The following is a 23,147-nucleotide window of genomic DNA, read 5'->3' as shown; positions in this document are numbered from 1 at the left end:
AGCAACTCATTATTGTCCAGCCAACATATTTCACTCTCTTTCTTTTCATGGAAATGACTGTATCAGTAAGGTCTTGTGCATTACAATACTAAAATATTCACCCACGTCATTTACAACTTAATGCTCTTTTAAGCAATGCCATCTCACTTTTATCCTGATATGGCTGACATGGTACAATAATACTTTTCCAGAGGCACCTACCCAATATTTGTTTGCTGACCAACAACACACAATATATACTATATTACATCAATTATATTGCCTCGTTTTAGCAGACCGTGTCAACAAGTATCCAAAGAGATGAGGAAAAAAGAAAAATTTGCAAGTGATTGACTCTTCTTATTTCCAGTGTATTGTCATAGCCTCACTCATTAATCTCCTGACTGCAGATCTAATCAAATTGATAAATGAAATAATCTCTCTTTTTCTCTTTCCCTCTCTCTCATCACAGAACAGTGTTTCGTGGATGCCCTACCTCAGTTACCTCTGTTTATTGGTTTTAATTGCCTCCTTTTGCTCTGGACCAGGTAAGGCACTCTCTCCCACTCTATCCTACCTAAAAGCTTTTACAAAATATGTGTGATTTAGCACATTTCCACCTATATGGCCTTAATTCAGAGGAGCAGTTGGATATTATTGAATTGAATGAATTAACCTAACCTAGATTTCTTTGCATTTCAAATGAGAAAAGTGACATCAGGATCTATTTGCTTTGCACCCGGACTACTCGAGGTATTGGAGCAATTAGCCAACCATTCTGTCTCTTATTTCAGTCTAAACTGTAGGTGCTTCTGTATCCTGACATGCTAAATAGCAGCCATCACAAGTTGCAGGGCTATATTTATCACATGTCCCTGCAAATGCACAGGGGGCTGTGTACGGTCACACGGTGAGCCTTGGCAAGAGGTTTACTACGAGTCCCATGGGGAGCCTGTTGCTGTCACCACACACGTACATTTCATTTTGAATAACAACGTCCCGTGGGAGGGCTTAATACCAGCCACCAATACGAAAGTCGCTCAGAATGTGAGATAAGTCCAGGCACATTAAAATGTTAGAGATTCAGGTCATTCAAAGTCAGGCCTTTTCTTTATGAAAGCACCTCAACTTCAGTAGCTGGGAGTTTAGTGTCTTGCCCAGTTGCATTATCATAGTAGTTGTTGAGGGACAAAATATATTTTCTTATTTTATGCTTTTTTTAGATTTCTTTTAATTCCCTTCCACCACCAGATTTGATATATGACCCATCATATCAAATGAGGTCATTTGCTGCTTCAGTATGGTTAAACACTTGGAGAGACTGAGTAAAATGCATGTGAGAGATGACCCTAGCACTGCTTTGTGCATTTGAATGAATAAATTAGTACGTACACCTTCAAAACATGGCCCATATATATCAGAATTTAACAAATGCACATTATAAGAGCCTATATTAAAACAGACATAGGTAGATTTTTGTTTGGGTGGTACTTTTTAAAATGATACATTACAATTGTCTTCAAGGCCAAGATTTTAAACTTTTAAGAAACTGAATGTTTCAGACCTTGTCTACTGCTTTATCACTGCATAAATTGTAATTTGCCATATGTAAACATTAACATACAGTATATGGTTAACCAATTGTGCCTTTGTTGATAAGGTATAACATAACAAAGGTCTGTAACATAGGTTTTGCTTTTGCTACAATTGCAGTTTTGTTATAAACAAATAAAATCTGTGGTATATATTTACTGGATTTTGTTAATATTCAGAATCAAACACAAAGATGAGTGACAAGCATTTAGATTTTCAGGCACTTGAATTTTATTTAATTGATGAACGAAAATGATAAAGAACAAATAGCTATGAAAAAAGGTATGAAAAGTTCTAGTAATTAAGGAAATAATGGCATCAGCCATCGTCCACAAAGTGGAAAAACAAAGAAGAGAACTCTCAATGGCTCATCTTATCAACTGTTTTTTCATTGCATGCTGGTGGTGTGGCTATTCCTTGAAGATGTTATTTTTTTCTGATGAGAAATGGCCTGGGTGAGAAGTTTCTCTTTGTGTAGGCACCATGTATTCAACTACAGCAGTCTACCTAAGAGCTGTGAGTCTGTTTTTTCTACACAGTGTGAAGGGTTAAACTTGGTCAGTGCTGTTAAGAATTTACTATTTGGGACATCTGGGTAGCACAGCGGCCTATTCCGTTGCCTACCAACACGGGGAACGCCGGTTCGAATCCCTGTGTTACCCCCGGCTTGGTCGGGTGTCCCTACAGACACATTGGCCGTGTCTGTGGGTGGGAAGCTGGATGTGGGTATGTGTCCTGGTCGCTGCACTAGCGCCTGTTCAGGGGGGAGGGGGAACTGAGGGGAATAACGTGATCCTGCCGTGCGCTATGTCCCCCTGGTGAAACTCCTCACTGTCAGGTGAAAAGAGCAACTCCACATGTATTGGAGGAGGCATGTGGTAGTCTGCAGCCCTCCCCAGATCGGCAGAGGGGATGGAGCAGCAACCACGGCAGCTTGGAAAAATCAGGTAATTGGCCAGATTGGGGAGAAAAGTGGGGGGGGGGATTCGCTATTTGCCATAATTTTCACAGTTAAAGCAGAAGACTGTTTGACTTAGCATGTCTTAAAATAGACATCTGTTCTTAATAGTATTTTTGGGGATGCACTATGATAACACGTCCCTATAGGTTCTAGCTCGATGTGACTAATTGTGTCTTTATCATGTGAATGAAAATGAAAGTGATACTTTCTTTTCTCTCAGAGTCGTATTCAATTGATAGAGAAAATGAAAGAGGGGTAAGCTTAGAAACAAGGGAAATGTACAATTCAGTCTGTAAAACCCTTTTCTTCTGCGCCACCAGGGATGATGTGACAAATTAGGGAAGCCTGTTATCTTTTTTAGAGCAAGCCACATGGTGCTTTGTTCCCAAACAGAAAAAGATCATCATTTATGTGTGAACTCCATAGTGTTTGCGTTTCACACAGCTAATCTAGTTTCATGTAACAACATTTGTCAGGTTAAGAGTGTTCATTTCAGGAAGATAAAAACACTGTATAGCAAATCATATACCTCTCTTTTAGCAGCAGTTGCACTTTATGTAGCGGCATAGGTAGCCTCGTTACATCCTTTTTGCTAAGTGTAGTGACCTACATTAAGGGTTTATTCGTAAGTGCCAGAGGATTGTTTTTGGGTGTTTTTTAAGCTGGACTGGCAAGTCCTGTCTCTGTGCTTGGGGATTGTTTTTCAGTCAAATTGGGGATGCACAAGTTGCATCCCCCATGCTTGCCTTCTTAATCTCATTGTTTCAGTCCTTTGTACAAGCTGTCTCGCTGTGGACTGCATAACATTGTATTCACCAACAGTGCAGTAACCACGCTGTAGGTATTTGCATCTGGTTTCTTTCTTCGTGCTGGTTCTAGTCATGGCAGTGGTCCTGCAGCCTAGTGTAAACTGTGCCAAGAGCATCTGCTGACTGTTACCTCCATGGGTCATGCTTGTGATTTCAGGAAGTTCAAGTTGGAGCCCCATGATCTTGCCCCCCCCCCTCCCCTCAAAAGCCTTTTCCCCACCCCAAACTGTTGCGGTAATCAGAGGTTGTAGTGCTGGACCAGAGAACACCAGGTCCTCAGCATATAGGGAGCTCCCAGTTGACGGACACCCATAAGACACAAGCAAACAGTCATTTTCTGTGGCTGCAGGAAAGAAACACCTTCCTTGGTAGTGCAGAGGAGGCAGACAGCTCAACCAACATGGGACCAACAACATATTTTTCTCTGTTATTTATCTTAGGGGCTCAGTTTTCCTTTCTGTCACTGAGATTTAGGATTAAGAGAATTTTGACATTGAAAGGAGATTTTTTTTTCTGCAGCCTCATTAAGAGGCACAGCTAATGCGAGAAAAAGTTATTCTGTGTGCCCTCTCATGGAATTGGATCTCAGGATAAATTGAGTGAAAAGATACCTGAGCAGACTAAAGAGTATCAAGGCACAAAAACGGATGACACCTACATCTGTTGGATGAGCAGATAACAAGATTCTGTTGTCACTTGTCTTTATTTTAGATAGGACCAACTGTCTTGTTCAAGGTGTGCCTCGCCCTGTTGGGTTCAATTTCAGCCATACTTTTGACTGTTCTTATTGCACAATTGGGGAAAAGGGGTTTTCAGTGTGTTTCAATGTACCTATGGTGTAGCCACTGTCAGGATCAGAAAGTATCAACAGACTTCCTGAATTGTGTGCATTACCATACAGAACTCTCTCTTCTGAGTAGATATACTGTTGATGAGGGAGGAGAAACTTAACTCTATCACACTGTATATTATGTAAAATTATTGGAAAATTTCAGGCTCTGAAACATTCTCTGCTTTTGCTTCATTGTCTGGTTTCATGTTTTAATAAGATTATACAACACTGCAGTTGTGGTTTGGAGGTCACTCCCTTTGCAGAAACACAGCCTAGCACACAAATTGATTGTGGGGAGCAGTTTGCATTTCTTTTTTTTGGATCCCCCCCCCCTTTTTCCCCAATTGTATCCGTCCAATTACTCCACTCTTCCGAGCCATCCTGGTCGCTGCTCCACCCCCTCTGCCGATCCGAGGAGGGTTGCAGACTACCACATGCCTCCTGTGATACATGTGGAGTCGCCAGCTGCTTCTTTTCACCTGACAGTGAGGAGTTTCACCAGGGGGACGTAGCGTGTGGTAGGATCACGCAATCCCTCCCCCCCCGAACAGGCACCCCGACCGACCAGAGGAGGCGCTAGTGCAGCGACCAGGACACATACCCACATCCAGCTTCCCACCAGCAGACATGGCCAAATGTGTCTGTAGGGACTCCCGACCAAGCCGGAGGTAACACGGGGATTCAAACCGGTGATCCCCGTGTTGGTAGGCAACAGAATAAACTGCCACGCCACCCAGATGCGCATTTCTGTCACTGTGTACAACCTATTTTCCATTGGCCATGAATGTATTGGGTTACCTCCTGTAGGAGGACTCTGCTGTATAGAGAATGGACTCCAAACTCACAGGTTGTGAGACAGATTTGGGAGAAATATGGCTGGGCTAATGTAAATCTGATCACATCGTGAGCGATATTCAGTGCTCCCTGTTCTTCTCATTGATAAACACCAGTGCATTAGAGAGTGTGAATGCATTACCCCATCACTGCCGGACAAATAAATTTATGCATTTACCCTTCTCAGATTGATATCTTCCATGCTAATCAGTGTGAGGGAGCAGAGGCTGTCCTTGATTTGTATTCCTGTCATAATGGTGAGAAAAGCAGTGGCTTGCAGAATAAACTCCACTCCCACCCAGCAAGTCATGAATACTCAACAGGTTCCAGGGCCTTGTTTCTCAAAGGCATTTTAAGGCTAGGATGGTAGCAATATCTACCTTATGAAACCTCTTCAGTTTTGAGTTGTTTCCCAGATACATCTTAATTTAAGATGGTCTTAAAACTTATTGTGAGTAATGACTGCCTTTGAGCAGTCTTAGAATATTAAGAAGAAAAGAAAAAACAAACATATAGCCTCATATAAGGACATTATTTGATGAAAGAGCGTTAACATCTGAATGAAAGGTTTCTTAAAGGATGTCAACCCTCTTGTTAAGAGATCATATGGTAAGAATCAGCACTCCTAAATAAGATGCTAGTAATATATACAGTGCTGCTTGAAAGTATGTGAACCCCTTGAGCAGTTTAGATTTTTCTGTTGTTTTACCATGATTTTCTTATTCTATCATCACCAGTTTTTATGTATGAAATGTCAGATATATGTTTATCAGTTGCATGTACTTGTTTAGTGGGACTTGTTTAAGTAGCCCAAAAACTACATGAAACATGGAATTAGTGTATGTGCAAAAGTAAGTGAACCCCCAGCTGCATTGGTTAAGTCAAGCAGGTAACAGACTTAGGTGAAACACATTTGGGTGCTGAATTAATCATTTAAGCAGACCAATGAAATGAGACATCCTTGGGAAAGGGTTTGGCCTGCACTAATTAAAAGAGAGAGGAAACCAACCAAACCACTGTGGTCCCATACAAATCAACAATGCCGAGAGCAAAGGAGATATCCGAGGACATGAAGAAGAGGGTAGTGATAGCCCATCAGTCTGGGGAGGGATATAAGACCATCTCCAAAAGATTCCAGCTCCATCCATCCACTGTAAGACAAATAATTTACAAATGGAGGGCCTTCAACATGACAGCAACTCTGCCTAGAAATGGACGCCCATCAAAACTATCACCCAGAAGCACCAGAAAAATAATAAATCAGGTAAAGGCCAACCCACACATCACCTCTAGAGAGTTGCAGACCTCTCTGGTAGCATCTGGGACAAATGTGCATGCGTCTACAATCAGACGGAAATTGAATAGCCATGACATTCATGGGAGGGTTGCTAGAAGGAAGCCTCTGCTCTCAAAAAAGAACAAAGCTGCCCATTTCAACTTTGCCAGAGAGCACTTGGACAAACCAGAGACCTTCTGGAAGTCCATTCTCTGGACAGATGAGTCCAAAATAGAATTATTTGGTCACAATCAAAACCAACAAGTTTGGAGAAAAGCCAACACTGTATATGAAGAAAAGAACCTGCTCCCAACAGTGAAGGATGGTGGTGGAAATGTGAAGGTCTGGGTCTGCTTTTCTGCTTCTGGACCTGGACGACTCCATATTATCCAAGGAACCATGAATTCTCCGGCATATCAACAAATTCTTGACCAGAATCTCCTGCCATCAGTCAGGGAGTTGAAGCTGGGGCGAAAATGGATTATGCAACAAAACAATTACCCAGAGCATTCCAGCAAAACTACAAAGGAATGGCTTCAGAGAAAGAGGATTCGTACTCTGGATAGGCCCAGTCAAAGTCCGGATCTTAATCCACTTGAAATGTGGTGGCGAGACCTGAAGAAGTTGGTACATACCAGATGTCCCTCCGACCTCTCTCAACTGGCTGAGTTCTGCAAGGAGGAGTGGGCAAAAAGCCCCATAAGCAGATGCGAGAGACTGGTTAGTGGTTACAGAAGACGTTTGGTTGAAGTAATGGCTGCAAAAGGAGGAGCCACAAGCTACTAATACAAGGGTTCACATACTTTTGCACATGTTAAATTTTCAGTTTTTGTGAAATAAACTACCTTTGTTGAATTAAATAATGAAAATATATCTCTTTTTGTGTGTGTGTCCATTATTTGGAAGGTGTGCTTTACAAATTGGGATTTGGATGTATGTGTAATAAGCTTATTTTCATGTTTTTTACAAAAACAGTGACCATGTCTGGAGGGTTCACAAACTTTCAAGCAGCACTGTATATACGTATGTATATGTATATGTATATATATATATATATATACACACACACACACATATATATATATATATACACATATTTTCTTTTTTTTGGGGGGGGGTTCTCCCTTTTTCTCCCAAATTGTATCTGACCAGTTACCCCACTCTTCCGAGCCATCCCGGTCACTGCTCTACCCCCTCTGCTGATCTGGGGAGGGCTGCAGACTACCACTTACCTCCTCCAATACATGTAGTCTCCAGCCGCTTCTTTCCACTTGACAGTGAGGAGTTTCACCAGGGGACGTAGCGCGTGGGAGGATCATGCTATTCCCCCCAGTTCCCCTTCCTCCCCGAACAGGCACCCTGACCGACCAGAGGAGGTGCTAGTGTAGCGACCAGGAAACTTACCCACATCCGGCTTCCCACCTGCAGACACGGCCAATTGTGTCTGTAGGGACACCCGACCAAGGCGGAGGTGACACAGGGATTTGATCCGGCGATCCCCGTGTTGGTAGGCAACGGAATAGACCGCCACGCTACCCGGACGCCCCCTAGTAATATATTTTTGATGGAGTGAAAGTATCTTAATTGAATGAATCAAGAGCAGAGAAATCATTCATGTCATGCATTGACTAAACCCAGGAATATATGTCAATATTGCATTCAATGAGATAACAGCTGGCTGTAAAGTCTTAACAGACACTGCAGAGCTTATGCAGAGCTTATGCATCTATAATGGGTTCTGTTATGTATGTGTGTTTTATTTTGGTCTTGTATGTATTTGCGCAACATACTATAATTTAGGGACAGCTACAATATTAAGCTTTTATAAAACCAAGGCAACAATCATTTCAGCATCTTTCAAATGGACAATGTCATGCTAGCTTTAAGATGCCCCTAATGAATGACCACACTTCCCATCTAAGTGTTGTTTTGAAAAACGAGCTTTCATCGAACACGCTTCATCAAAAAAAAGTTCTGCACACTTTACATCTAAGAGCAATCAAAATTGAGAAACAAAACCTAGGTCACCAAATAACCTGGTTTCATTTAGTAATCATGGAGTAATTGGAGATCATGTGGTTTGGTCACTGTACAAAACTCTGGTATAAGCTAAAAAACGTCATTGGGTTATTACAGACCTGGTGTTGCATTTAGCCCAAAGACATGTAAAAGGTGAATTGGAGACTTACTTGCCTGCAGGCAATAATTACTGTGTGGGCCTTGAAACGGACTAGCAACGTGTCCAGGGTGTCTTGTTGCCTTCAGCTAAATGCCTGCTGAAATTAGATAAAGTCTCCCTGACCATAAATTGGATAAGGTGGTATGGACAGTTAATAAATTAGTTTCTTTGCAGAGTATCGTGCAGAGTATATAAAAACTGAAATTTGTGGTTTTGAATAATCATAAATCGTCACAATGACATATCACTCAGTAAATTTTGGGAAAATCAGAAATTAAATGGAATTTGAAGATGCTTTTAAATAGGGATACTCAAGTGGAACAGCGAACTACGATTATTGTCATAATACCAAAATTATGAACTCCGATACAGTACTAGAAAAATGTAATCCTTCAATACCATTTTCGATATGGCAAAACAGAAAGAACCACAGAATTCAACAAATATTTAAAAAATCTATTGAACGAAACAGAAAAAGTATTGTTTTTGAACTGTAAAGTTATTTCTTTTCTATATAACAAAACAATATTTCTATGCAATTGGAAATTAGATTGTGTAACAATAACTGTCCGCTACCATCCACCATCTGTGGGCATGTTGTGTTGATAGTAGGCGGGTTTCCATTAACCTGCCTAATAAGCAATTTGAAACTGCGAAGTAAAAAAAACGAGTAATGTAAACACTTGAATTTTTAAAAAAAAAATGCAAATATCGCAAAAAAAAGTTTATACGCTCAAATGAGGTGGTTTTTCAGATGGTTTCACAAAGCAATATTTCACAAAATTGAAATGGAAACACGTTTTTTCGCATCCAAGTCAAGGTAGCCAGTTTATAAAGAGTGCTATACGCTTCTCGGTTGGAACTGCATGATATGGCAGGCGGCACGAGGGGTCCTATTGTGTTGCATAACTCTTCAAATGTTAAGCAGGTCATTCTGAAGTTCTGTATCCACAGGACCTCTGTAAACTCATTGCAGAAAATGACCTCCCATCCTGATACATGGCCGTTGCCAGGTATAAGGGGTTTTCCTTTTCATCATTGTGCGCATCACATGCCCTCGTCACCTTCGATTAAATGCTACCATGTTTATTGCGCTGCACACAATCAAAATCCCTGTGCCAACACTTATCAGGTCTCTGAGATTCATTGCCACATTGCAAGAGGAGAAAACCCAGCTTTATTCACATAACGTCACTCATTGGAAGCACAGACCATTTAAAATTGTGTTTCGTTGAATTTTTTTCTTTTTTAAATCACTTCTTTTTTGGGCAAAACTGCAATGGAAACCCACCTAGTATCTGCTGTAGTATCTGTGTATATATTTTTTTTTACCCAGTTAAATTGAAAATAGGCTACATAAGAGCAACAACCAATCAAGATAAGACAATTATTCATGGCATTTGGATAAAATCAATCTGTACATTATTTTCACCCATCAGAAATTCAGACAATCAGTCACTTTTCCACAAACAGTTTCTTTTTTCTATGTCTCTGTACATCAGCAGAAATCAGGAAAAGCTGACATGGTTAATTAGCTTCTCTAGGTGTAATAAAGCCTGAGGAGGATTTGACCAGCTTCCAAAATTTGGCATGATCATTAAATTTTCATTTATCACATGTAGATAGTAATCACTTCTCATATTTAATTTAAATTTATTTCTTAGCGTTCTATAGAGGGACCAGTCCAGAGGGCGGTTTGTTTTCTGGGTTCTTGCCCAAGCAGCATCTCATATTTAACAATATGGCAAATAGATTAATTAAACCAAGGGTTATCTTTTCCACTTACTCTAAAGCTTCTAAAAGGTATCTGTTTATCACTTAAAGACAAAATTATGGATTTAAAATAATCCCATGCAATATCAAATCACTATCAAACATTTGTGAAATAATTCATAGGTCACTGTTATAAAGATGACGCATAAAGGCTTGTTTTTTACAAATGTTTAAATTGCCTTTCAATAAGTTAAACATGGTTTATTCTTAGAGATCTTCTCTCACACAGACCACAGCAAATTGATCGTTAACATAAGTGGACATTCTCAGTCACTTTACTTTCAGTCTGTTGGGAGCTGTCAAGACACAAGCTTTTTTGTGTCATTCCAATGAAGATCAAATACTGTATAAAGAGTGTATTCTGAACCGACTGAACTGTATCTCTCTCTCAATCCCTTGTGTGAAACTGAGGTGGAAGTCAGGTTTATCACTGGGTTACCAATTTAGCCCATTGCTGATATACGCAAAGACAGCAGTCACAAGGAGAAGGTTGATTACTTTGCCACTTTCTACACCTCAGCTCTGCCTCTTGGCTGATGCACACAAATAATGCCTTGGGGGGGAATATGTAATGGCCATGTGCTTGTGTGTTCAAGTAATTAGACAGCATGTTAGCTAGCTGCTAATAAGTGCCTGCCTAATAAACATGATACATGGGTTTTGAGCTAAGCATGGATCACTCCCATACCTACGAATGGGTAAATCACATATAAATTGCCTAGTCAAAAATCCCATGAATTGCTCCATTTTTCTGCCTTGCCTCCTCAGCCATGGTCAGGTTGGTGATCTGATGAACTGGGTCATCCAGTAGGGATTAGGGATGAGCTAGTATTCGTTGTACTTGTCAAACAAGTCTTATAAACTGAACTTCGCCCTCGTTAAAAATCGTTGTCGTGCAGCCTGTCGGGAAGAAAATGAGCTACCTGCATTAATATGGCGAAAAACACGAGTAACACAAGTCAGGAGGAATAAAATGTGTCAGAATGCACTGCCAACATTAATGTATTTGAGTGTTTATTGGCAAGGATCTTATATATAACTACAGCAGTCAACTGCAAATATTTTAACAAGTATAACTCTTGTTTTGTTTGACCTGCTGGTAAAAAATTGTGTTCTCATGAGAACAACTTTCCCATGAAAACCTGTAAGATCTAGTACCCATTTAGTTTTTCAATGTATGTTTTTCTGTACGTGCATTTTAATTCAGGTCCATTTTAGTCAAATGCATCTAAAATGATTTATTGTGAGATCACTTCATCATTTGTGGGTAGCTGAACTGGTCCCCTGTTGGTTGTGGTATTACAGTGAAAGGGTTGTACAATTGAAATATGAAAAGCAGCTGCAGTTGTACTAAAATCACATATGGAGACCGTTTGAATCAACCTACGTATTTAAAAAATAGCTCAGACCCCCTGTTTGCTCAGGAGATAACAAAAATACACATTTTTCTGACAATCTTGTGGAGTGCTTGTGCACTAATGAGCCAATTTCAATTTTCACACCATACTTATTGTGAGGCCTTGAACCTAGGTATTATCTGCCAGTGGCAATGAAGAAAAAAAAATCACCATTAACCTGATTCATCAAGATATACTTTATTTCAACTGACAGCACTGAATACATTTCTCGGAGCACTCCAACATTACCTTATTAAAGATTTAAATTTATTCAATGGATGACAATGAGAATGCAATGCAATACCCTAATTTGAATTGCATGGGGGGAACCGGTCGAAGCAGATACATAGGCTAAAAAAGCAAACATCTTACACAAGCTTTCAAAATAGGAGTAAAATAGTAGAATGTGTTAAAGCAAAACATGGCATCATGGTGAGGCGTTACCAGAATACTCCTAGCTTGTGCACTGGCTGAGTTTCAGTATGTGAGAATGAAATAATGAATCACTTTTGTGAATCAACAAACCACATCACTATAATGTAAATTTCTTCTTTTAAGACTTGTGAACCAGTCTTTCGCTGCATCCCTCCCGTCGCAGTCCCTAACTATCTGTCACATCTTCCGTCACTTCTTTTTTCCTCTCTAACAGTAACACTCTTCTTAAGACCTTCAACTCTGCCTTTCAGATTTCTCAAATGTAACTGTGCTCATGAGCACCCATTATACTAACAACTGTGGTTGTTTTAAATGTGCCATCTAAATAAACTTGACTTGACTCCTTGATCTTTCTCCTTATCAAATTGTTCCAGTCCAGCTAGTCCATTTCTGATGCTAACTTTCTTCTTTTTGATTTTGATCTTGAGCCTTGATCTCCCCCTCCCTCAATTTCATTTCCCCCCCAAATTCCCAAGCAGTCTGTTTTGTGGTTCAAACAAAACAAGGTCTGTGTGATCAAAAATGTGTGTCTGGGGATGCCCCAGTAGCTCACCTGGTCCGGGCTACCCGGGTTCAATTCCTGGCTGCGGCGGATTCCCGGCTGCCCCCTGAGTTCGCTACATTGGTACCACATAAGGCCTTACCACAGCGGCCTTGGTTCGAATCCGGCCCGGGCCCTTTGCTGCATGTCATCCCCCCTCTCTCCCCTGCCTTTCCTGTGTCGCTATCGCTACCAAATAAAGGCGGAAAACGGCAAAAATAAATAAATAAATGTGCATCTGACTTTTGATAATGACCTTTTGTTTCCAAAGGCATTTCTGCTTCACACATGAATTATATGTTTTTGTGTGAGTCACAGCTGTCATTCTCAATTTAATTGACAGCACGTTAGAAGGACAGTTGTTAATTTCAAAATGAAACAAAAAAACACTTTCAAGTCAAATTTACGTTCAAAGGATTTTAACACAAATCACATTTCAAATGACTTTGCTTTGTGTAATAAATTTGTTACAATTGTTAGTAAAGTGACTATCAAAGTTCCCAGTTAATGCTAATTCAGATGATTAATTTTCCTGTTCATGGTTAGGGAAAAAGAGTGTATTTATTGGTGAATTGTATAGTCTTGTTTATAGGGTATTGTCATCCAGAAAACAACATTGTCAAGAAAATAATGCATCGGGGGCATCTGGGTGGCATAGTGGTCTATTCCATTGCCTACTAACACGAGGATTGCCGGTTCGAATCACCGTGTTACCTCTGGCTTGGTCGGTTGGGGTGCCTGTTCAGGGGGGGGGATAGCATGATCCTCCCACGCGCTACTCCTCACTTTCAGGTGAAAGGAAGCGGCTGGCGGCTCCACCTGTATTGGAGGAGACGTGGTAGTCTGCAGCCCTCCCTGGATCAGCAGAGGGGGTGGAGCAGCAACTGCAACTGCTCGGGAGAGTGGGGTAATTGGCCGGAAACAATTGGGGAGAAAAAAGGGGGGGGGGTCCACACAAAAAAAGAAAGAAAGACAATATTGCATCATGGGACAAAGATCCTTTCGAGGAGATTATTTTAGTAGTAGTGACTGTGATTTGTCAAGCCTTCTTAGGGTCGATTGCCATATTTCCTCACCAGAAAATTTAACCTATACCCCTGCAGCAACAACACAACCCCTCACTATGGTGAGATCTTATTTAGATAGCCATTTTATTTTGTCCTTTCTCAATGTACATGTACATACATAAACTCATGCATACTGAAGCCAGGTGGTTCTTGCCAGAGGTCACTCCATGCACATAGTCACATATTGTATAATAAGGTGACATTGCTGGTAACAGTGCCCTCGGGTCTTAGCTTCCATTCAAGTGTATTGGAGCATTATTCCGCTCTTTCAAGTCAACTAACTGAATGATACACTGTTCAAAAAGCAACTGTCATGAGCCCTAGTGGGATAGAAATTTAAATAAATATTGAATATTTTTGAAACTCAAATCAGTTAAGATGGAGTAGGCAACTTTCTTTCAATACTATTTGTGAAAAATGACTTATTGCTCTTACAGCAATGCGCAATTCAAATGGTCTGAAAGAAAATCAAGCTCTGTGATTAACCCTGCATCTGTATTCAAGACGTCAAAATCTCTGCTCCTGGTAGGCCTCGACCAATCAGGAGAGTTCTCTGGGACAGGGCAGTCCTTCTGCCTGTCAGTCATTTGCATGCCTAACTTCTCTGTCATGCTCTTGTCATCACCATGGATCTCATAGAGGTAGCTCGACTAAAGAGTCTTAATAACACTTCACCTTTAAGTACAAAAGTGCTTCACAGCGTCGATGTTGGGGTAACTAAGCGATCAGCTGAAAAAAATGTTTTTTTACATACATGGATCAACAACTGCAAATATATTTTTCTCTCCACAGCCTATGGATAGTGGTCATCACAGAAGGTGCTGGTGCTTTGGAAATGGTGATCTTTATAGATTATTTCACCTAAATGTTGAACAATATTTCGCAACAACAATGTTGGCGTAACTAAGATTTTCCAAAGAAAAATATATTTTAACATGCATAGATTAACATCTGCAATACATTTTACTGTCTTCGCGGCATCAATACAGATCTTAGACAGAGGTCAGTTAAAAAAAGGTGCTGCCGGTACTTTGGAAATAGCAATCTTTATACATAATTCACCTACAAGTAAAACAGTGCTTTATTACAACAATATTGGTCTAACTGATAAATTTGCTGAGAAAAATATTTTTTACAAGCAGGAATATCAGTAATAATACAAATTACCAAAGGTGTCGGATGGAGTTGAGGTCAGCACTCTGTGCAGACCAGTCAAGCTGTTCCACACCAAACACGGCAAACCGTGTCTTTATGGACCTCGCTTTGTGCATGGGGGCATTGTCATGCTGAAACAGAGAGGGGCCTTCCCCAAACTGTTGCCACGAAGTTGGAAGCACACAATTATCTAAAATGTGATTGTATGCTGTAGCATAAAGGTTTTCCTTCACTGGAACTAAGGAGCCTAGGCCAAACCATGAAAAACAGCCCCAGACCATTATTCCTCCTCCACCAAGCATTGTTATCACAACATTAAGAGATAGCATTAGTAAATAAATCCATAAATATTCTTAGCTCCTAAAGTTATGTTACCACATGGCATAGGGTTCAAAAGTCAGATCTATTTGCTCACAATACTTCCCTATTTTCTGGAAAGCCATTTCAAGTAGAAACAGATAAGGCATATGCCTTTATTTGTGTCTGCTTACTGAATTAATAGGATATATGATACATTATCTGTGTGTCGCTGAACTCTGTGTGTGTGCATGCCTCAATCCCCCTGTTTACCTGAAATTGGCCTTTAAATGATGTTCTTACATTTTGAAGCATATACCATTTGGTGTTGGTGTCCATAGTATAGGCATGGCTAGCGGTGAGCTGGGTTGTTGCCATGAAATTGAGACTAGTGGCCAAAACATTTCTTTAATCAAGTCTAAGAACAGTCTTTTTTTGGCCTCCATAAATTGTTTGAAAGTTAGTGATATACAAGACCTCTGAAACAAAGTAACAAAGTTATTTATATAACATATATGTGCTTGCATATTTCTTTCTTGTTATCTAAACCTACTTTCATTGATGAATTTTCACTCTACCATTCATTCTTAATGTGCCGTCAAATTAATCAGACTGTTCTGTGGCAGCCCCCTGTTTTAATTTTTTGACAATAATAATAATAATGATAATAATAATAATAATGATGATGTTTGCTTGTATCCCAAGCAACATCAACATCTGTGCAGTCCAGAAGGTCGCCCTACTCGGAACAGCCCACATATTACAACGAGTACTGTCAATCAAGTGACATCTGCCCTATAGTGCCTCAGGTCCATAGTTTGGACCCAGCTCTACAGGGTGTAAAACAGGAAACATGAAAGAAATGATAATAATAGTAATACATTTTATTTGTGGGTGCCTTTCAAAGCACTCAAGGACACCTTACAGAACACAGTTTTAAAAAAAAAGACAAGTTCCTATCTGACTTACTCTCTGTTGCCAACACACGGGGGCCATAATTCTTCTCCGTCATTTAACCGTATTTCATCGCAATTCACACCTAGATAAGTTATGAACAGATATTGCCTCTGTAAAGTGGCAGAGCAGAGAGGATTTATGATAGGACATTTAGCTTCTGGAGTATGTTTGTTTCTAATGCCTTTTTCTTAAGTTTCTTATTGGATTGGGGGTGCTTGGCTGCAGAAGACTCACATCTGTCTTATTTCTGTCTTATTCTAGTTCAGCTTTTAGATGACAGTTGAACCAAACAGCAGACGATTGATATGTCCCTCAAGTTTAAATAAATAGACTGCTAATGGTGCCGGAGACATTATCCTCTCTACCTGAGAGAAAAGCTTTCAGAGGGCTCACCAAGAGCATCTTATGAAAAATGGCTTAGCGTTTTTTGGCCTCTCGTGGAAATGGCTTTTAATTAAGCTTTGTCTTCAAGCCCTTTGAGCACAAAAACATTATTTGGTACTGGCTCAGTCATATGCAGAGCACTTTTTTTTTTTGGTCCTCTGACAATAGTCAGCAAAGACAAGGAAAATGAGCAATGAGTCTTCTTTCACTTTGACAAGTGCTTTGTTGCAAGGGTAGAAAGCGGTTTAACTGCAAAAATAAGCCCACCTGGTGCTCATTAATTGTATTATATTTTGTCTACTATTAAAATTCTGTTGGGTGAATGTGGAAGGGCATTTCATAGATATGAATTGTTCTTTGTTGCACCCATTAAAAATGAAAATGTTAGCTGCAGTCTTGAATGTCTTGACGTAAATAAAATCTGTCAATGAAGCAAGAACAAATATTCCAAAATTCTGCTTGACTAAAACCAGCCAGACCCCAAGAAAAGATACAAAATATTTGCTCTTGAAACAAGATCATTTGTCCTCATTTTTAAAAACACATACAGGAACAATAAAACAGTATTCATAAGCAAGTATTACTATTACATCACCCCCTTTCCCTCCTACGTTCTCTCCTTTCATACTTTAAACCAACAAAGACACTGCGACGTTGGCACCGAACCCTTTGGTAATTTTATTTGCTGTGTGATTTACATCAGGTTGGAGGTTTTGGATTTTGTAGTATATCTTCATTTCACCTTTCAACATTCATATTGTGATATTATTAACCTATGTTACAAGTGCAAGCAGAGGTGTTTGTTCGAAGTCCAGGCAGAAGTACACAATCACGGCGCAAAGACGAATTCAGGTGGAGAAAAGAAATCGGCACCATGTAGATCAAAATAGCAATGGAAAACACAATGGTGAAAATGTCAAGGAGACATTGACAATACTGCCTGAGGTGCAGTGAAACCAAGGGGAAGATATGGAAGTGAGGACAAAGGGTGATTAGGAGCCAGCAAGGGACATGTGTGAGTAATTATAAGGCAGGGGATGTGGGTCTTTGGCATGAGTGTGGGCGTGGTCGTGACATTAGCCTTCAAGTTTTCCCAAGGGTTTTTAAGAGTGACCGGTCCACTTTTTGTAACAGATGCTTTTAATATTTCTTGTTGCAAATTAAGAATTAGAGTGTGGGCTTGCCATTAGAGTCTATTACCTCAAAATTTCAAATATTCTGAACACCTCACCAGGATTTCTTGATCTCATCACATCCCCATGTGTTCCTCAGTTTACATTGCCTTCTTAGGCTCAGAACAATCCAGCACATATTTGTTTGTTAGACCCAGCCACAAGCCAACATGCAGTTGACAAACAGATGTCAGTGGATCTGCAACTCCACCAACCTGCTTTTTTAAATATGCCTAGATTTTTTTTTCCTGCTCATAAATTTAGCCTGTTTTGTAGGTTAACATGGTAGGTTTTGTATGGTAGACTGTAGGCTACCATATTGCTTCGTATTTGTGAGCAGCCGAAAGTAGTAGTAGTAGTTGAAACATACAATAGCTATGTAAACTTACTGTGTGTGTGCATTACGGATTCAACAGATCAGATAAGCTCAAATTTGATAATGATAATAATAATAATAATCCATCCATCCATTATCCAAACCGCTTACACTTACTCAGGGTCGCAGGGATGCTGGAGCCTATCCCAGCAGTCATTGAGCGGCAGGGGAGGAGACACCCTGGACAGGCAGCCAGTCCATCCCATAATAATAATAATAGTAATAATAACATGCCCATCCATACTGACAGAGAGATAAAAGCCAACAAGCCCGACATCATTATCAAGGACAGGAAGGAAAAGAGGTGCATGCTCATCGACATGGCAGTACCATCTGAAAAAAACACCTCAGTGAAAGTCACAGAGAAGCTGACCAAGTACAAAGACCTGGAGATTGAAATCAACAGGATGTGAGGTATGAAGACCAAAACAACACCAGTGGTCATTGGAGCGCTACGCTTCATGAAAAAGGGAATGGAAAGTTCACCAACCGTATCCCAGGCAACATCAACATCCATGCAGTCCAGAAGCTTGCCCTACTCAGAACAGCCCACATATTATGATGAGTACTGTCAATCAAGTGACATCTGCCCTATGGTGCCTCAGGTCCATAGTTTGGACCCGGCTCTACAGGATGTAAAACAGGAAATACTAAATAAATAATAATAATAATGGCGACACGGTGGCGCATTGGTTAGCGCGGTCACCTCACAGCAAGAAGGGCCTGGGTTCGAGCCCCAGGGTAGTCCAACCTTGGGGGTCGTCCCGGGTTGTCCTCTGTGTGGAGTTTGCATGTTCTCCCCGTGTCTGTGTGGATTTACTGCGGGTGCTCCGGTTTCCTCCCACAATCCAAAGACATGCAGGTCAGGTGAATCGGCCGTACTAAATTGTCCCTAGGTGTGAATGTCTGTGTGTGTGTGTGTGTGTGTGTGTGTGTGTGTGTGGGCCCTGTGATGGACTGGCAGCCTGTAGAGGATGGATGTCTCCCCACCTGCCGCATAATGACTGCTGGGATAGGCTCCAGCATCCTGTGACCCCGGTTGGGATAAGTGGCTTGGATGATGGATGGATGAATAATAATAATAATAATCATCATCATTACATTCATATAGTGCTTTTCTAGATACCCAAAGCCCTTCACATTGAAGGGGGGGAAACTCACCTCGACCTCCACCAATGTGTAGCACTCACCTGGGTGATGCATGGCAGCCATTTTGCACCAGAACACTCCCTCCACATCAGCTTGAGGTGAAGAGGAAGGAATCATTGACCCAATTACATGGGGGGATGATTAGGTAGCCAGATGGAGAGAGCCAGGTTGGGAATTTTGATAGGCTGTTAAGCTATAAAGAGACTAACGCTACAATGAAAACCAGAGTTGTCTAAGCTCATAGACATGTTTATGGAAAGCTCTTGTTTGTCATTTGTCGGTCTAAACTGCAGGTGCCGTGTGTGCTCTACTTCTAATAGAAGTGGAAAAAATTAATCTGTCTCATCAGCACATCTGAAGCAAGTTAAATGGTACATGGACTACATTTTATCTTGCACTTTTCTAGCTGCAGCAGCCACTCAGAGCACTTTACAATTAATTAATGTCTACATTCACTCATGCACACACATTCGTACACCGATGACGGTGTCACCCATCCAAATTAACAACCGGCTCATTAGGAACAGTTAGGGTTTAGGTGTCTTGCTCAGGGACACCTCAACACTTCGCCAGGAGGAGCTGAAGATTGAACCGGCAACTCTCCAGTTACCAGATGACCTGCTCCATCTCCTGAGCTTCTGCTGCCCAGTGGCTGTAAATTCGCTTCATTAATTACAAAGTTGGGCCGTAACCCTAACTAAACATGTGGAACTGTGTATTATTATGTAATGGAAATGGCCAAATGAATGGAAAAGGGGCCACAGTCCACTGCCATTTTTACGATTCCTTATGCTCAGCACATGCGTTATGCTTGCATAGACTGCTCAGGTAGGTCTGGACGGGTAAGGATAAATTATCCAAATGAAAAGAGCTAAGGTAGTTTGGGAACATTATCTGCAGATTTATTCATACTGATAATCTAAAAGTATATATTTTTCTCTGCATCCAGTGCTTTGTCTTAATCACTGTGTGCTGAGTGCGAGTGACATCAGAGCATTTTTGCAAGCAATCTGGAAGATTTCTCTGACTGATTTTTCTGGAGAATTTTATATCACAGGGGCTAACTACGTTGTGCACCCAAATACATTAACTCAGACCTTTTATTGACAAGACCTAGAAAAAGACCTAGAAAAAGTCAAGTATTGTGTTGAAAATAGTGCTCCACTTTTCAGTTTTGACAGGGTTACTTAGTGGCAGTTACAAGAAAGACGGAGAGTAGAAGAAAATGGAGGATGATAGACACAGATTGATGAGCCAGCCATCCTGCCGTGAAGTTATAGAGTAATTGGAGGGCTTTCAGCGGGAGACGTGAACACTCTCTGACTAGACCGCTACCTGTTGCACTTCAGGAACCCCTAGAGTTTATGAAGAAAGAAAGACAGGGGTGGTAAGTGGAAGCTTTCAATCACGTAAATGCCAAGGAGAAATTCAAATGACAAAGTAACAGAGTTTTAGAGATGTACAGAGAAGCACTAACATAGTTTAGAGAGAATAAAAGACACAATTCCACGTGTACATGGGAATTCATCTATATGTGCTTTTAGAGTTATACTTATACTCTGTCTCAGACATAACCTTGTTATCTAACAGGGTTTTTTTTTTCTGGCTCAAATTAAGGCGGAGGCGGTACTATCCTGATCATGTGCACACACGTGCAGGTGTATCGTGCCTTCATCTGGCTCAAGCAAACACTTTTTCTTTTACAAGCAACGTATTTCAGGAGTTCTGTTTATTTTATGATTGAAGAAAATTAAAATTATCACGTTGAATAGCGTGATCCTCCCATGCGCTACGTCCCCCTTGCGAAACTCCTCCCTGTCAGGTGAAAAGAAGCGGCTGGCGACTCCACATGTATCGGAGGAGGCATGTGGTAGTCTGCAGCCCTCCCCGGATCGGTAGAGGGGTGGAGCAGCGACCGGGACGGCTCAGAAGAGTGGGGTAATTGGCCGGATACGATTGGGGAGAAAAAGGGTGAAAGAAAATACTTTTAGAGACATATATCTTAGTTGTATGAGGTCTTATTTCTTTTTGATCATTTGCATGAATTGTTAGATGATATCATAACCTGTCTTCTCAACTGTCTTTTTACCATGTGTTTACTTTTTCTTTAACCAGGAAGTGCATTATAACCAACACAAATGGTTAGGGTGCTACCCACAAGGGGCACTGCCCCCGCCTACAGTCCACACTTATAAACCAGTTGTAATTAATGGTAGTAGCACGTTTACTAAAATATTTACTCCCTCACATATGGGACCATCATGCGCTAGGTATATCTGACAAGAGTATTGTGGTGCTCCACTTTGACTGTTTCTTGGGCAGAGTTTTCACCTCAAGCCAGGCGATTTTGCTCCTCTGTCTTGGCCCACGAAGGGTCTAATTTCATTGTTATGCGGCTCCCCTAAAATGTCATAACAGCCATCTGGAAAGTTATAGTCTCACCCATGGTGACCTCCTATAGTTGCAAATGTCATGTTCCAGATTGTTCCCTTCCAGTGTTTCACTATTAAAGTGTATCTGGCAGCTGTTTCACCGTGCCATTTCCTATTTGAGCCACAGCTGTAGGGCACAGCTGGAAACCCACTTTTATGAAAGGGGCTCACCAATTGCATCCAGAGTCCAAGCAGCTCACATAGTATCATCAGATGCACTATCCCAGTAACCTTTTGAGCTCCTAGACTAATGGATCTAAAAGCTCTGTAATTTAAAACAACTTAAAGTTACAGTTGGTAACTTTTTTTTGTGTTTTATTTGGTAAAAATGCCATAATACCCTTTCAGCTATCAGTAATATAAGTGGTCTGAGAATAAATCGGGATCTCAGTGTTATCCCCTGCCTCTGTATTCAGGAATCTGAAAATGCTACCGCTGCCATAAGCATTGACCAATCAGGGCCTCTCTCTGGCCTCTCCGCCTTGATAGGTTGAGGGGCTGTCCCTACTTCTTGTCAATCATGTTGCTGTCTGAGTTTCCTGAGCGTTCACGAGAAATCCATAACAATGGCGGAGCCATCCGTCATCGGAGCCAATGCTTTCATCTTGTACAGTCTAATAATGCAAAACAAGTAGTTTTATGTTATTCGTCGCTAGGTAGCTTTTGTAATATGTACGACTAGTTAGTAGTTACTAGCTTCGGTTTAAGGTATTCACTCACTTGCTTGGCTGAAATAACGTTACATCTTTGTTTCTCTCTCGGTTACCACTGCCGGTAAAAATGAACTCACATGAACAAGCCTGAGTTTTGTTTGGGGGAAGGGCTACCTGAGGAAAGGAGGGGCTGAAGAAGGAGCAGGAGGGGCGGGGGTGTTGGTGTTTGTGTTCAGAATCTCTCCAAATCTCTCTGTCTTGTTCTTTTCTCCAAAGTTACCAACTGCAGCTTTAAATATTGGCACAGTCCCATACATAGTTAGTAAATGGTATCAATTTGTTATCTATGCATCTTGAGTGACACTCAGTTTGCTCCTGAGACTTGAGAACAAAAATATACTCAAGAAATCTCAAACAGGTTGATCACAGCATATGATATGTTCTTTATAAGTATGATAAATCTCTCTGGACAAGACAAAAGTGTTTAAGAAATCAAACTATCTACATTTGTGTGTCTTATATATCGGGTCCCAGACTTTCATTGCAATTAACACTTCCGCCACTGAGTAGTAGAGGCAAGTAAGTAAGGGTTTGCTTCGGAGTTTATTTACCTCACAGCCTTACATTTTCATTCCATTCGGGGTTTATAGGGAAAGTTCAGATTTATTGCTCTAAGGTGGTATGAGTTACTCAAAAGTGGTGATATCAATGCAGATACTCCCATGGTCAAGAGATCTTGCTGCTAGTCCCAGTGAGTGGCCACAAAATGCTCCTAAAAATGCTTCCAATACTCAGTTCTCCTCCCAGACCACTCTACATCTTGGACCTGCTGTTTGTTGTTGAAGAATGTAGGTGTATTACTATGCACATGTCAACACGTGTCACGCTGCCAATCA

The 23,147-nt window shown here is 40.8% G+C and overlaps 1 protein-coding gene across 1 annotated transcript in view; it reads left to right on the top strand.

Annotated features, from left to right (window-relative positions):
- Window positions 1-23,147, top strand: part of slc2a9l2 (solute carrier family 2 member 9, like 2) — a 204,799-nt gene that overhangs the window by 132,100 nt on the left and 49,552 nt on the right. The window contains exon 11 of the mRNA XM_056274147.1: window positions 452-527. Within this exon, the coding sequence (XP_056130122.1) occupies window positions 452-527 (76 nt within the window). The remainder of the gene's footprint in view (window positions 1-451; window positions 528-23,147) is intronic.

The sequence above is a fragment of the Lampris incognitus genome, chromosome 2 (assembly GCF_029633865.1).
Source record: "Lampris incognitus isolate fLamInc1 chromosome 2, fLamInc1.hap2, whole genome shotgun sequence".
NCBI lineage: Eukaryota > Metazoa > Chordata > Actinopteri > Lampriformes > Lampridae > Lampris > Lampris incognitus.
The sequence above is the reverse complement of the archived record's forward strand: the minus strand, read 5'-3'. Positions and strand labels throughout refer to the sequence as shown.